Genomic DNA, 16,636 nt, shown 5'->3' with positions numbered 1-16,636 from the left:
GTAATGTGACAGGTAGTTAGACATGAAAGGAAGGAACTGAAAGTTGCATCAAAATGCACATGCACGGTGCCCAGAACAAAATTCAGAAATAGAGACCATAACAAGCTTAATGCAATTTCTAATGCATTAGGTGATTTCGAATACATCTGTTTCACTTTAGAAAAAAGACCAGGTAACTGAAGCAAAAAGAAAATCCAATGAGAAATTTGGATTAGAGAATTTTGGGAGCAGCCCTAAGTAATTGCTTTTTGCTTTGGACAGATAATTGGGCAGAATGTCATTTTCATAGGCAACATCCCTCATACTGTATCTCCACTACAATTCTTTATATATCATTAGTTTATTCCCATCTGAAATGGAAGTGAAATCCATACAAAACTGATTTTGCTACTGAGCTGAATACAGTAAGTGGCTGGGGCAAAAATCGAGGTTAGAAAGTTATAGTATAAAGGACTGTTATAACACGCCCCACCCCCCACCCCCACTCCAGTGGATGGTGAAATATATGTGAGCAGGGGACTGAGTGTGTTGGGTCCGTAGGAGATCTACTACGTTGTATGAGTGAATGAATATGGAACTGGTCAAACTGTAGAGCCTTTGGGGACAGCAATCTTTAATATTAATATTTAATCACTAAAAATGTGCAGGCCCTGGCTTGAACCCTGCTCACTGCTGACATGCAGCCCCTGAGAGATTACCCATGATAGGAACCTAGCCCACGGTAGAAAAAAGGTTGCCTCCCTCCTGCAGGAGAACAATGCTCAAAAGAACTATCACACCTTTTGAAAAACACTTTAAATCTCTGTTAATGGGATTTGGTGGAACAAAATTACAAATAATATAAAATTATCTTGCCAGACAATTGCTTAGTTTTTAGTTTCTTAAGCTGCATAAATGGTTTATTGTTTATCTTTCTTTTTTTAGGTGTGTTGAAAAGAATTCCTCTTTGTCAGTGTCATATGATTCACAGTAGCAGAGAAGATACTATTTCACACTTAAAACTCATATTTGCTCTCTAAGAGTCTCGTGAAGTGTTCTGTTTAGTTGTAACTTGTCATATAATGTGTAGTATAAATTAGCTCATGGCTCTAATAAGAAAGACCAGATAATGTTCACACATTTATTTATTTATTTAACAAAGAACCTCTCCTCGTCACCACCAAAATGTGTGGTACATGCAGGACTTAAAGCCCTGTTCAGGTATTTATTTATTTTATTGCATTTATATCTCACCTTTTCCCCTCTTGCAAGGAGCCCAAGGTGGCTTACATTATCCTCCTCCTCCTCTCCATTATCCTCACAACAACAACCCTGTGAGGTAGGTTGGGCTGGGAGTCTGTGACTGGCATTATTAATTTGAAACCATGGAGGGCATATGGGAACACATATACTGGCCCCACCCTTCCCATGTTGACGGGAAATGACTGAGGAGAGGCTGTAACCATGTTCGGCAGAAAATGGTTACGACCCTCCATGTGACCAGGAACCCTGTGCAATCAACGATCCCAGCCGTACAAATCACTGCAACCGCATTCATTTCTACGCGGTTGCAGCCTCTCTTCAGATCTTCCTCATCAACATGGGGTGGGGCAGGGTGGAGACGGGAGCTGGCACAGGGGTTCCCATGTCCCGTCCATATTTTCAATTTCCAAACACCTGAATTGGGCTTTAGTTTATGACAGATCCGATGTGTATTTACAGAGAAGTCACAGAGTTCAATGTAACTAAGCTTACCTCATGCTCTCCTCTCACTAGAAGGAAAAATGAGGAGGAGGAGGAGGAGGAACTACTGTGTCTTCTCATCTCTCATCAATCTGTTGTCTTCAGTGACTGTGGTTTTCTTTGCGATTAAGCTATTCGTTGTTTGCTTGGCTACACCTGTTCTCAAGGAGGCTGCTGGTGGTGCAAACAACAAACAGCTGCAGGTTTCAATCCGTATCACTGTTTAAATGCTCTGAGACATTGAATCATTACTTACCTTTTGTTAGATGATATTTTAATTTTTATGCATAATACTATTGAATTTAAAGTGATGATTTCATAACTACAAACTGAAGTAGATAACAAAAATGGGGATTTATTGACTGGACTTATTTGAAAAAGAAGGAATGCTGTTATGGATGGATTTGCCCCCCTGAGGTCTATATTTAAAACTGGAGTTAATGACTTAGGTTTGAAGGTGGAATGTGGCACATCTTCCAGGGTACTGAACAACTCAACTATTGTAAGAAAATCCTTTAAAAACCTTATCAATCAGGTCGGGCCCCTGAAAACCATGTTAATCAAAATTATGAGATACTTTCCCAAATGTAGTTGACTTTTATCACATTGAAATATATTTGTGAATAAACTCTACTGCAGTCACTCTGATACTGTGCTGTTGCTGCAATCCTAAACACACTGAACGTAGTGGGACTTACTTCTGAGTAAACATGTATAGGCTCCAGCTGTGAGACAAAGACTTGTATTCTCAGGGTACCAGAACTGTCTTGCAGACTGTGACGCTGTTATGAATAGGGATCAGAGAATTGTCAAGGTGCTCCAGTTTGAAGTTCCTTCTGCCTAGTTCCCATACCCAATTGTGAGCTTGTTGTTTGAATGACAAAAGTGAGCACTTAAGTGCTTTTTTTTTTAAGCGCACACTGACATGTAGACTTTCTCCCTATTGACTGAAGTGTGAAGCTTTTTTTTTTCTACTTGCATTTTTCTAATGAATGCATTTTGCAAATGTGACTGCAAGTTCAGGAATATGCAACCTTTGCCCAAAAAATGCACTCGTGTTCTCCTTTGAGGATGGAAATAGGGCAAGTTCTACTCTTAAACAATGCATACGAAATTGTCATACATCCCTATCTATGAACTCCCTAATGAACGTGGAGTGGTATGCCGTTATGCGTACTTGTCCAAGTTTTGCCACTTTGACCATGATAATGTAGCTTAAGGCTCTGTAGAGCAGTCCCAGGAAGAGAGGGTTTGTCAGGAAGTTACTGATACCAGAACAAGCAAGGGGGGCATGTTGACATCAGCAAGCCAGAGCAGGTTGAGTGAAGGCAACAGCCTACAAGGCCTGGAACTGGAGAAGAATGTGAACCAGGTCCTGTTTGACCTGTACAAGCTGGAAACAGAGAAGGGAGTTCCTCATCTTTGTGACTTCCTGGAGTCTAAATTCCTGGAGTAATAATTCAGTGCCATTCAGACTAAATATCCTGAAGTACCTGGAAGTGCCCCGAATGTCATAAGAAAGTATCTGTTCGCAGGTGAATTACACACTGAAAACTTGTGCAGTGTGTGTTGATGGAGAAATGTTAAAATATTGTCATTTTCTAGGGTGTTTCCTTGATAGCTGTTGTTGATGAGTTGTTTTGCTGTCTGATTTAGTTTGGATATTTGATTCTAAATTATTAAAATGCATGAATACATACATTAGAGGCCCCTCCTATTTAAATTCACTCCTATTTAAAAACACACACACAAAACCATGGAAAAAGCAGGGTTCTAAATCTCTTGGGGAGAGTCACAAGTTGAAAAGGCTTCTTGCTGCAGACTTTTGCATCCAACTCATGAAAGGTGATGGGGTGGTGATGGAGCGGGTGAGGCTAGAGTGCATATCTTCACTCTCCCAACCCCCGTGTGTGTTGATTGTAAGCTTTTCTACACAAGGCTGTTCATCTGCTGTATCTACTTCGGTTTTGTCACAAAATCCGAGCTCTACACGAACAGCTTTTCCTTTCTTCCTTTTCCTCTATATAAACTCTAGGTAGTCTGTGCTATAGCAGAATAGTGCAAATGCACAAATAGGAAACTACCTTTTCTTTCACTTTCAGAAATAATACCCCATTTTTCCTACTCTAAAAAGACGGAGGGAAGTGCCCTTAAAAAACAGAAGTGAAACTGGAGGATCACAACATCATCTAAAGAACCTGTAAACAACCATGAGTAAGGAATCACAAGTGCACAATAAATGCCTCATGTAGGAAAGCTATGGATGGATGGACTCGCCCAAGTCCATGGTCAGCAGGCACTCGAGGAGCCATCGCTGCCACCCACCCGTGCACGTCCCTAGAGGGCGCAGCAAGCAGTCCCGCTCCTCCACATGAGCTGCCATTTTAATGCAGGATGGGAGCTCTAGAGTTTCACATATCTAATGTTGCACACAATGGTGGCCATAAAGGGCCATTTCTGCAACATTAGAAGCTTCTAATGTTGTGGAAATGGCCCTTTACAGCCACCGTTGTGTGTAACATTAGATATATGAAAAACTAGACCCCCCATCTTGTGTTAAAATGGAGGCTTGCATGGAGGACGGGTGGCTCCTGGGCATGAGCAGACAGGTCTGGAAAGTCCCAGCTGCTTGCACAGCTCAGTGGGGACAGGTGGCGGCTTGCCAAGCCAGGTTCGGGGGGGGTGAGCGGGGAGAATCTGATGTACCCCTCGATGCAGTCAGGCACCCGCAACATCCATAAGAAAAGCTCTGTATTCAGAGGAATGCCTGAATAGAAATAACAACAAAGAGCCTTGTGGCATTTTAAAGGTTAACAAATTTATTATGGCATAAGCTTTCCTGGACTGTAGACCACTTCATCAGGCTCATGGAGTGTTTCAGGTTTATATACAGTACATATGTTGTGCAGGGATGTTAGAAGGAAATCAAATGCAAAATGTGACAAAGGATAAAGGATTTTTAAAATCACACTGTGTATGTTAATTGGCTTACCTAATTCCAGAGTGTTTGTGTTATCAGCAACAACTGCACTGTGAATGACCACTGTTAATAATATAATATGATTGTCACTGTTTGCATTTAATTTCCTTCTGACCTCACTGTTTACAATTCTTCCCACCACCACATGTACTGCATATAAACCTGAAACTCTCCATAATACTCCATGTATCTGATGAAGTGGGCTATATTCCACAAAGCTTATGCCATAATAAATTTGTTAGGTGCCACAATACTCTTTGTCATTTTTGCTGTAATAGACTAACATGGCTACCATCTAGATATAAATAGGGATAGTGTGTGATACTTTATGGACTTTTTTCAAAGGAAATCATTCCTTTGAAAAGGAATCACATGGGAGCAGCTAAATATAGTGATTCCATGTATGCTGCTTTTTATACAGGCCAATAGTAATACAGACTAACAATGAATAATAATTAGATAAGAAATGACATCATCATAAAAAACAATGATTAAACATCAAAACATAAAATAAAATTTAGAGCATGGTTTAAACATTTGTTTAAAACAGAAACATAAGATCATATACTATAAATGTATGAAATGTATTGAGGGTCTCTATTTAAATTAAAAGATGTGTGTCAGAGAGTTGAACATCTTGCTTTTTGACAGCACAGTAAAACTCACTGACGTCGAGCTTTTCCTGTGCTCTAAAATTACCAGGGTTCCATTTGTTGTTTTTTGTTGTTTTTGCAGTGCCTATGAAATGCATTATAACTGCAACAGAAACCATTACAAAAGCCTGGTCCTACCACGTTGCCAGAATGAAATCATATTAAGTGGATTTACTACCAGGTAAACACAGAAACATAAGTTCTGTGGATTAGTGAAATAAATGATTAAAGAAATGGGATATTCAGAATACAATCTCCCCCAAGTTGGAAATCCCATGGTCATTACAAGAGAAGCCAAGGCAGCCAGCTCCCATCATTTCTTAAATGAGACATAAACTCTAATTAAATGTAAATTAATATACCTTCCTTCATTTTCAAACATGATCCTAAAAACACAGAGAAATAATATATACTTCAGTCCTGAGAGCTGCCTGTGTTTCCAGCCTAACATCACATTGTGTGTAATACAGTTTTCTATCCCAAGTATACTGTACCAGTTTTCTTGTTAGCCTTTCTACCTAGATTAGGTATAGATTACCATCTGTGATTTCAATGGACATTGAAGTTTGTCCACAAATAGATAAGAGGGTATACAGTGGTCACATATAGCTTTAAGTAGGATCTCTGCTTCTGGGATGGCATTGTAAGTTGTTGCACAATACTGCAAAGCCCTTGTCTTATATTTGCTAATGCTGTGAAAAGGGATGTTGGAGGAATCCATCGGGGGGGGGTCAAGACTGCTGACCTTTGGGTGGCTCAGCCCCCCCCCACATCTGCTCACTTGTCCACGAGTTGGCCCAACTTGACCTGCTCTGAGTCAGGCCAGCTTGTGGACTTTCGCTACAGCCAGCACCATTGCTGGCTGCTCTGCACAATTCTCTCACTCGAGTTGTGCAGAGTGGCCAGCAGGTGACAGCGGCAGCAACGACAGGCAGCAGGCAATTCCAGCACTGGTCGTTGTGAACAAAAGTCTCCCTTCTTCCTGCTCGTTGCCCCAGCAGGGAGAAGGGAGACTTACTGGAGAGTCCGCAAGTTCCGGTGGGGAGCCCGTGGCTCAGCTTGTGAACACAAGCTGAGCCGGGGACTCCGCAGAAATCTGTTATGAAGTACCATGTAATTGATGGTACTGTATTAGTAACAATGGCTGTGATTTTAGTATGAATACTTTTGATTAATTATGATTTTGTTGAGAATCTGATATTATTCTATCTATGAGATCAAGACTATTAGAACTGATTGTTGACCTTTGTAATTATTACAGAGAGACTGAAAATTAGGTATTTTATATTTGTACATTCTCTGAAATATCTTTTTTCACCTTTAGAGAATGTGGCCTTACTGACATAAATAGTAAATGGCAAGTTAACAAATATTTCTCCTGTTACGTTCTTTCTATGAATTATCCTTATTTTTCTCTTTGCAGACTCACTCTGAACTCCATGGGAAAGAACAACTTTCCATGTTTCTGAAGTGACTTCTTTCACATCCACTTGGTAATGATGAATTGGGACACCTCCGTGTGAATCTGGTTTATTGAATGATACCGAAGCAATAGTCTGTGATATCTCTATAACTTTCACGCCATGTGGACTGGATGGTACATCTAGAGAAGAGCAATGAAGAACTGAATTAGAAAACAGTATCCAGACAATATTCTACTTAACAATAAACTCATATTTTGTTTAGCCTCTTGGGAGGAAAACCTTAATAAGATATGGAAATGCTGCTGAATTTATGTGTGTTAAACAGTTGAAACTGCACTGCAGTAACACAACGTTATACTATATTGGCAATGTAACAGCAAACGTATGCTACGAAGTTTAAATTTTCACTCAACTCTTTTTCCTCCATCATCTGGCTGGCCAAGCAACTTTACTAACTATCTAGGTCCACACCAATTCTAACAAGCTCAGGAACCTATGTTGCTGAGGCTATACTAAACCATCTTCTCATTCATATTCCACTCAGAATATTGCCTCCTTCTTCAACAGGAAAATCACAAACCTGTCCTTCCTTTTCCTAAACTTCCTCTTCCAATCTTTTCATCTTGTTGTAATATCTTTTGGTGAAATGATCAAGTCAATGTCTTTGTTTGACCCCTTAATCCTATCCCCCCTAAACTGCTATCCCACGATTCAGTAAAAAGTTGTTCCTATGGGTGTATATACGCTTTGCATAAATCCTGAATATCAAACCAAAGTGGCCAGCTTCAGAGGTATTCGAACTGATTCCAATGCAAAGTGGCTCTTGTCCAAAAGCATTCCAAAATGAAGAGGGCTATATTCCAGAAGCTTTTGACCTACTCAGAAGGTGGTTAGTTTCCATTTGGTGTAAGCCCAAAACTGATGCAATCTTCAGCCTCCCACAGGGTCCTTTCTCCATAAAAAAAAAGATGTCAGGAAGGGGAGGGAGAGGTGGATGTGTAATTTTGTGGCTGACAGATCTAGGTTCCAGTTGGGAAATGACATTACCAGGACTCTTCAAGTACAATGCTTTTTGGAAGAATACTGAAGTATCATATCAGAAGTTCTTCCAGTGTTTCCAGTGCTCTTCACAAGTTGAACCCCTGCACCTATTCTTCTGAAGGTCACAGAGAACTTACCTGGGACACCTCTACATTGTTTCTCACATACATGCAACATGTTCACAAAATAGAGCATCCTTTTTTTTTCTTTTTTAATATAAAAATCAACACAAATGTTAAAGGCTCCTTGAAGAAAATCCCCTGCATGTAATTGTCTGAACTCTGTCAGGCTTCATCCCTTAAAAGGGGCTATTACGCCTGCTAATTCCAGTCAATCCTGCCAAAAAATAAGTTATTATAGCAACTTGTTGAATTCCCCATTCTAAACAATGGGGAAGATGTCCAAAGCTTTGGAAAAGGAATTGAAATAAGGCTCTGCTTCAAATCCGAACTGAAGTCAGATGTCAGTGAAGCAACACACTATCTGAATTTAGGGATGTACAAAAGTCACTTACCTGTTCATGGATTATGTTGATGGTGGTGGGGGCATTCCGTCCCTCCCCCCGGAATCCTCGCCGGGGGGGGAGGCACTCCGTACCTCCCCCCCGGAATTCTCTGAGGCCGGCTGTGCTCTGTGGAGCAGCCGGCCAGGCCAGGCCCGGCCAGGCCAGAGCCGTCCGCAGCCGGATTTCCGGCCGCGGAGGCCTCTGGGTAAAAAAAAACAAAAAACCCCGTGTACACAAATGGCGACGGCTATGGCTGCCGCCACTTGCGTTCCTTATTTTTGCCCTCTTAATCTACGTAAATATTTACGTAGACTATGACAGCGAAAATCAAGGGGAACGCAAATAGCGTAGCGGGCGCTATTTGCGTCCCTTTTTGATTTGCCGTTTTAGCCTACGTAAATATTTACATAGGCTAAGACGGGGAATCAAAAAGGGACGCAAATAGCGCCCGCTATGCTATTTGCATTCCCCTTGATTTTCGCCGTCATAGTCTACATAAATATTTACGTAGATTAAGAGGGCAAAAATAAGGAACGCAAATGGCGGCGGCCGTAGCCACCGCCATTTGCATACACTTTTTTTTTTTTTAACCCACCCAGCCATGATAGGCTACGTAAAGATTTATGTAGCCTATCACGTCGTGGTTTTTTTTTTTTTGAAACCTAGTCATGATAGGCTACGTAAATCTTTACGTAGCCTATCATGTCTTTCTTTTTCTTTCTTTTTTTTTTCTTTTACAAGAGTGGAAATGGCAGCGTCGCCAGCCGGTCAGCCGTTCTGCCACGGAAGCCGGCCATTCCGCCACGGAGTTCAGGGGGCCAAATGCACCGGCATTCGGCCTCACCGTGATCCGTGGCGGAATTCTCTGCCATCCCTATCTGAATTGCTGAAGCAATCCAAATTGCTGAACTGACTTCTGAACCAATTTTTTGGTGCACATCCCTGTTACCAGTTACCTTTTACAATGAGGATTAGTACTCATCCAGTATTTAATTCTTTCCATCTTATAAATGTGTGAGTTGTTGTGAATGGCACATGGAAAAATATTACAAGCATAGAGAGAACACGAAACCAGGAAACAGGGATGTGCATTGCATTTAAGCAAAGTCTGAGCAGAATTGGGGCACTTTCGTCAGTATCTCTGGGTCCCAAGGCAAAGTGGGCTTTTCTCTGAAGGCACCACACAGAATGAGGCTTTGTTACTGATTCATGTTTCAGATACATGCCTGCAGACATTATGTCTCCAAATAGTGCTTTTTCATTTTGTTTCTCTAAATCAGAGTTGGGGAGCCCCATTGGCCACATATGTGGTCGTAGCAGACTCCCAATGTGTCCCCCATTGTGCCACTGAATGTGATGGTAGCAACAACAAAAAAAGAAAGAAAAAATGTTGTCTCTAGTGCTACAGAGCATTCTGGATGATTTTTTTCTATGTTTGTTTGTTTGTTTGTTTGTTTGTAAGCTAAATTTGACTATTTTAGTGCTCAGTAGCCACTACAGAGAGCTACTAGGGTCAGGTTTAGCTTGCAAAGAAGCTAAATCTAATCCTTGTAGTGCTGCAGAGCAATTTCCTATCAAATTTGAGTGGCAAACTACCAACCTTTTGAAGTTAAAAATGGGGGGAGGTGACCCCCAGATCTCCTGCAGTTACCCCTACTTTAAATGCTACGGGGGGAGGGAAGGTAGGCAGGCCTATCTTCTAATCCTAGGGGATGTTTTACCATAGGCTCCAATCACTGTTTTGCCGGACAGCAAGGATGGGATTGTGACATGGTCCTTTCTTCCAATACTACCACGCTTCACAATGAAAAAGTGTTAAACTGGTTTTCAAGTATCATAGCTCCCTAGCCCCTGCACCAATCCTTCTGAAACTTTGCAGGTTTCTTACTTAGGGTCACCTCTAGGCTGCCTGTAATTTTCAGAAAAATGGTCCACGGGGATCAGAGGGGGATAAGTGTGTCTACTTTTGGATACCCTCAAAATGTCAAGGCTGCTCTTGCACAAACCCTCCTGTGGCTATCATTCTGATATTCCGCAGGCTTGATCCCCTCAAAAGGGGCAACTATCTTGGCAATTTTCATCTAATTCTGCCAATATTTTTTTTAAGTATCAACAGAAGAGGCTCTAACACTTGTGAAATATTTGGTTGACAAACAGTTTTTACTTTTTGCTTTGAGAAAATCTATTGAGCTGCATATCCTGGTACTTCTTCAAACAAAAATGATTGCTCTGCAACAAAAACACTCCTTTTCTTCCCTTTTTAAACTCCTATTTTAAAGAATGTATTCAGGGTCATTCTCATAAAACTGATAAAGAAAATGTTAATTGCTTATAAAGGAGCCACAGTGACATTTGACCAGCATAATCAACCTTTAAGAATTGCAAAATAATTGGAGTAAATGAAGTCAGAGAGCAAAGCTGCGTAACCATTACTTTGCAACAGCTCAGCTTTCTAACAGAACTTATGCCTTTGATTCACATCCTCAGCTGGTGCAAATTAATACAGTTCCACTACTACCCAGTTTACACCAGCTGAAAACTGGATTTATGTGCTGTTGTAGAACACATGGCTAAAATAAGCCATTACACAAGTAGTAGCTTTTGCCAATGCTGGCATATTGTTGATCATGGTTGGGAATAGAAAACTGTATTTTAAGTATGTCATTTGCTAGTTAACCACTTTGATTTCTCTTTGACAAAGAAGAACAACACAAATGTAATAACCTAAAATAAATAGCTAATCTAAAGAGGTAGTACTTTAAGACAGGATTAAATAGGTTATAAGAAGGGGGCCTTTGGGACATCCCCCTCATTCTGCAATTCACTTTCTAGAGAAGCCTATCAGCCTCGCCTCCCCTCTTCCATAGGGCTCCTTCTCACTGGGCATTTATCCTGCGGTTGAGATTGCTCCTTCACGGGAATTTGCAGGCTCTTTACATGACGCTCTGACCCTGCTGTGACCCTCCTGCACTAAATGCCCTTTGTTCCATTTTTAAATAGATCATAGATAATGAGCTATCAAATCACCCCCTTGTGTTCTGCTTCAGTTTCCTCTGTGAAAAGAGTTAAAGTGGAAAACTCAGATATGGGGTGCGGGGGGGGGGCATGTAAAGGCAGTCAGTGGTGATCCTGCATTTAAAATGGAAGCAGAAAGCCCCACTTTAAATAAATGCAGGATTCTTGGCTGGTGTAGAAATGCCCATGATGTTCAGAAAGCAGAATACTTCTTTTTTTAATAGGTATGCATCACCAGCTTAATTGTCCTATGCTTGTGATAAAAAACATTTCAGTAATCAGATACTGATGTCAAATAAGATCCTATTCGTCATTATTTAAAACAAACTTAAGGCTGTAACCCTGGGAGTAAGGATAATTGAACTCAATGGGACTTACTTCTGGGTGGACACGCACAGGATTGCACTGTACCAGCATGGTTATATGCTCATCCATTGAGAAGTAAGCCCCATTGAGTTCTATGGTACATACTCACAGTTGAGTGTGTATACAACTGCATTCTACATGTGTTTGACAAAGACTTAACATGGAGGGAGCAGTCCTATGGCTACCAGACACTGTCAGTTTTTCAGTTTCTGAGAGAACTTAGGTCAGAAACAGGACTCCGACTTTGGTTCCCAGAAACTGCGCTCCCCAACCCCTCATAGCCAGTGTGGTTCTCTCCGTGCTAGCTATGTCTCTGCACTCAGAAATGATGTGCAGAGATGGGGAAAAGGGGGATTCTCAGAGGGGAGGGGAGGGGAGGGGAGGGGAGGGGAGAAGACTGTGGAAGTCACATTAAGCAGCTTCCTATACACTGCGTGGCCTTCTTTCCTCTCCCTCCCTGAAGCCATGGCTAGACAGCCAAAATTGGCCATCTAGCTAGGGATGTATGAAACACTTACCTGGTTTCGTCCAGGGACACCCGCGGTAGGGAGGAGGTGCTCCGTCCCTCCCCACAAAACTCTCCCCGGTCAGCTCCGTGGTGACTCTGCGGAGCTGCCAGCCGGGGCCGCCCGCAGCCGGACATCTGGCCGCTGGGCTGTGCAGGGCCGCAAATGGTGGTCGCCATAGCGGCCACCATTTGCGTCCCTGTCTTTTGCCATGATAGGCTATGTATATATTTACGTAGCCTATCACGGCAAAAAAAAAAAAAAAAAGGAATCCAAATGGCGGCAGCTATGGTGGCCGCCATTTGCGTTACAGTTTTTTTGCCATGATAGGCTATGTAAATATTGACGTAGCCTATCACGGCGAAAGACAGGGGCACAAATGGCGTAGCAGCCGCCATTTGCATTACATTTTTTTTTGCCGTGATAGGCTATGTAAATATATACGTAGCCTATCATGGCCTCCTCAGGGACGCAAATGGTATCCCTGCATTAGCTGTGATAGGCTATGTAAGTATTTACATAGCCTATCACGGCAATAATGAAGAAGCGAATGGCGGCTGCAGACGCAGCTGCCATTCGCAAAGCAGTGCGAACGGCACCAGGTAAATGCTCCATTTCGCGCGCCTTTCGTGGGGTGGTGGGGCGGGGGGCTTCTTTCCGCCACGGATTTTGGGGGGCCGAATGCACTGGCATTCGGCCTCACTGAGATCCGTGGCGGAATTCTCTGACATCCCTACATCTAGCCAAAAAATGCAGGGCGGCTGGAGCACAAAGGTGAGGATCGCCTTCACCTCCATGCTCTGGCTACCATGCACTGGATACTCGGCAGCCTCTGACTTTGGAGGATTGTGTCCTTAATAAAGGGAATTTTCCATCAGCTCAAAGCCTCTTGGTGGTATTAAAAATACTAAATAATTACACCTCCCTATTTTGGGGCTACCCTGCCCCTCAATTTTACATCCCCCATTTGCTGGCCATGAAAGAGGAGTGATTGTGGGTTTTAGGGGCAGGATATGAAATTCAGCGTGTGGTTTGTGAAACTAACCACTGACGTTCCTCCTATCATACCTCTTGGTGGTCAGTTATGACCTCAAAACACAAGAAGGTTACAGTGATCTTGCTAAAGCTGTTGGTGTGTACTAGGGATGGCAGAGAATTCCGCCACCGATTCCAGTGAGGCCGTATTCTAAAGAATCCCCAGAATCCGTGGTGGAATGGCCTCCTGCCCCCCGCCCCCCCACGGAATCCCCCCAGGACGGCACTTACCTGGGGCGGATGCGGCGGATTCGGCGGTGGCAGTTCTGGCGGCGGCGGCTGGTCTCCTGGCCGGCTGTGGCAGGACTGCTGCTGCCGCCATTGCCATCCTTGCAGCCGTGATAGGCTACGTAAGAATTTACGTAGCCTATCATGGCTAACCTCAAAAAACAAAAACAAAAAACCGCAACGTACACAAATGGCGGCGGCTACGGTGGCCACCATTTGCGTTCCCTATTTTTCGCTGATTTATCTTACGTAAATATTTATGTAAGATAAAATGGTGAAAAGAAAGGGGAATGCAAATAGCGTAGTGGACGCTATTTGCATTCCTTTATTTTTCGCTGTTCTAGCCTATGTAAATATTTACGTAAGATAAATCGGCGAAAAATAGGGAATGCAAATGGCGGCCGCCGTAGCCGCCGCCATTTGCGTACGCTGCATTTTTTTTTTTTTGAGGTTAGCCGTGATAGGCTATGTAAATTCTTACATAGCCTATCACGGCTGTCTGGCTGGACACAAATGGTGGCCGCTATGGCGGCCGCCATTTGCATCCGCACCAGCCCGTCTGCGGCTGGAAATCCGTCTGCGGACAGCCCTGGCCAGCTGCTCTGTGGCCTGGCTGCGGAGCGGAGCCGGCCATCGAGGATTCCGGGGGGGAGGACCGGATCGCCTTCCCCCCGTCAAGGATTCTGGGGGGAGGGACGGAGCGCCTCCCCTCCCACCGCGAAAAATTCCGCAAAAAGGTAAGTGAGTTTTGTACATCCCTAGTGTGTACGATCTTAGCTATGTGCTTTATATGATGTGTCTTTTTGTTCTTATAGTTTTTCCATTATTCTTGGATTTCTTGAGATTTTCTTGAGATTTTGTACATTAACTTGTGATATACATTAAGAAAGAAAGAAAGAAAGAAAGAAAGAAAGAAAGAAAACATATTTACTTACCTGCCAAGGCAAGGATATATTCTTGATATCGTGTTCCTATTCTGTTTGTGGCTGTGCAGTTGTACCGTCCAAAATCATTGTCAGATGTAGGAGCAATCTGTGGGGAGGTGGAGAGAGAGAGATACAAATTTGTATCAGTCTGTATATGAAAACAAAAACATACAGCCAACCCAACTGCAGGCACAGTGCCTAGATGTAAAAGATGTTGTATGTATTCCTGCTAATCTATGGTTTTTGGTACACATTTCACATACAGTATGCATTAGACAATGTCTCTCAGCCTTGTGACCTCCAGATGCTTTGGACCACACTCCCAGCATTCCTGACCATTGGTCATGCTGGCTGGGTGTGTTGGGAGTTGAAGTGCAAAACATCTGGAGGGCAACAGGTTGGGGAAGGCTGTATTGGAAGTACTGCTAACAAAAACGCACACATTCGCTAACAAAAATACACACATCTGCAAAGATACATACAAAAACGCACACAGAAATGTAGGCATTTATATATGTATGCATGTTAGATCAGAGAACACCAATGCAAAAGTCAGAGAGGTGTGAAAAAACAACAACAAAAGAATAATTGCACTCCACGTCTTAGTTCAGGAAGTGCAAATTAGGTCAGTTCATACTAAAGGCAGACCAAATTAATTTATTCCCCATGAAGTCTTATAGGAATCTCTGCCACCCACTCTGAGTCTGCACTCACAGAGGATTATTCATACTGTGAAAGACTTGACAAATATAAGCAAAAGAATGGTTAATTATAAATTTATCTCAAATTAATGGCAATTCAGAAAAATAATCCCAGAATTTGTTAGTACATACTCTTAGTCAGATTTGCTATGCATTTGTAGTGGTGAAGAAATTATAGCTCTCTAATAAAGGAATATATACGTTGCTAACCTTCCTTCAAAATCTTACCTCCAATATGAGTTTGCTTCCATAACTGTGAGCCTTTAAATGAGTTGTGTTTCTCACAGGTAAAACCAATTTTCCTCGTCTCCACTGAATAGATGCTGATGGATTAGATAGAACATCACAGCTTATATTGATGGGATTTCCTTCCCAAGAATAATATATTGTTTGATTTGACACAAAGATTGGGGCATCTGCAAAACAAGGACGTATTATAAAAGCATGCTATTGCTTTTTCTTCATTCAGCCCTATGCTACACAAGTTATTATAGAAATTTCAATGTACAGGTCTATCAGAGCATAATATTTTATTATATTAAGTATTCTATTGAAATGCTTGAAATATTATTACTGTCCCTGCTTTATTTCACTACTAAATACATTCTGCTACTAAATGCACTGTGAAAATGTGATCCTGGTTACAACAGAAATTAACTTCACATGCTGGCCAAAATCCTACACATAATTAAAGATACTTATTGAAATCAATGGTAATTAGAGCACTTAATTATGCACTGGACTGAGGCCAATTCCTATGATTCAGAGAACCATGTAACTAATTCCATGTGCACAGCAGCACCTCAGATTTAAAAACACAGACAAAAACATCCATCCCCATCCCAGTCCCACACTTGCTGCATAAGCATAACTACAGCTTGCAATGTGGGTTTTTCAGTTCCTGTAGTTTAGTTCATGGGTCTGCCATTTTATATTCAAAGAGTTTCACTAGACATAGAAAGTTTGCCAAAGGTGTCCCAGTCCAATATTCAGGGATCCCCACTTCCCGCTCAGCCTCCCACGCCACAGCCCACCCCATTCAGCAGAGGCTTTTCAGGGGATTCGAGAGGCCACCAGGGGGAAGAGGGGGCACATCTAGCGGAAATGCAGAAGACCATTGTATATTGAGGAGTTAGTGGTGCACAGAATTCCCCAGCCCATATCTAGAGTGCCATTTGGGCCTGTTTATGGAGCTGGGTAGTTATGTTGGTTCCCTGGACTAATTCTGTTGATGCTGTAACAGCTCGAGGCTGGTAGATAAACCTTTGGCATAACCTCAAGGTTAACTGCTTGTTGTCAGCCAGGGTAACAGAGATGAGAGTTATCTTCTGGGCTGGCTGGCTGCCAATTTTCTTTGAGGCCAGTGTTTTTCCAGTCTGAAACACTCTTGAAGGATTAGACTGTGTCAGAAAGGGAGGGATAAAGTATACGATTCCATGGGACTCTTGCAACGGGCTCACCACAGGCCAGGCTGGGGAGGTGCTGCAGAACCAGGCTGTTTTGAGGTCATGTTCGCTGCTGTTCTTGATAAGAT

The 16,636-nt window shown here is 42.4% G+C and overlaps 1 protein-coding gene across 1 annotated transcript in view; it reads right to left on the bottom strand.

The window, feature by feature from the left end:
• The window catches only part of NCAM2 (neural cell adhesion molecule 2), a 472,561-nt gene that overhangs the window by 97,738 nt on the left and 358,187 nt on the right, over nt 1-16,636 (bottom strand). Inside the window, exons 10-12 of the mRNA XM_084843540.1 lie at nt 15,331-15,518; nt 14,411-14,507; nt 6,785-6,958 (exon numbers count right to left, since the gene is read on the bottom strand). Coding sequence (XP_084699666.1) covers nt 6,785-6,958; nt 14,411-14,507; nt 15,331-15,518 — 459 coding nt within the window. The remainder of the gene's footprint in view (nt 1-6,784; nt 6,959-14,410; nt 14,508-15,330; nt 15,519-16,636) is intronic.

Source organism: Heloderma suspectum, chromosome 3 (assembly GCF_057233095.1).
Source record: "Heloderma suspectum isolate Gila_16-S chromosome 3, 16-S_ref, whole genome shotgun sequence".
NCBI lineage: Eukaryota > Metazoa > Chordata > Lepidosauria > Squamata > Helodermatidae > Heloderma > Heloderma suspectum.
This window is presented reverse-complemented; position numbering and strand designations above follow the sequence as displayed.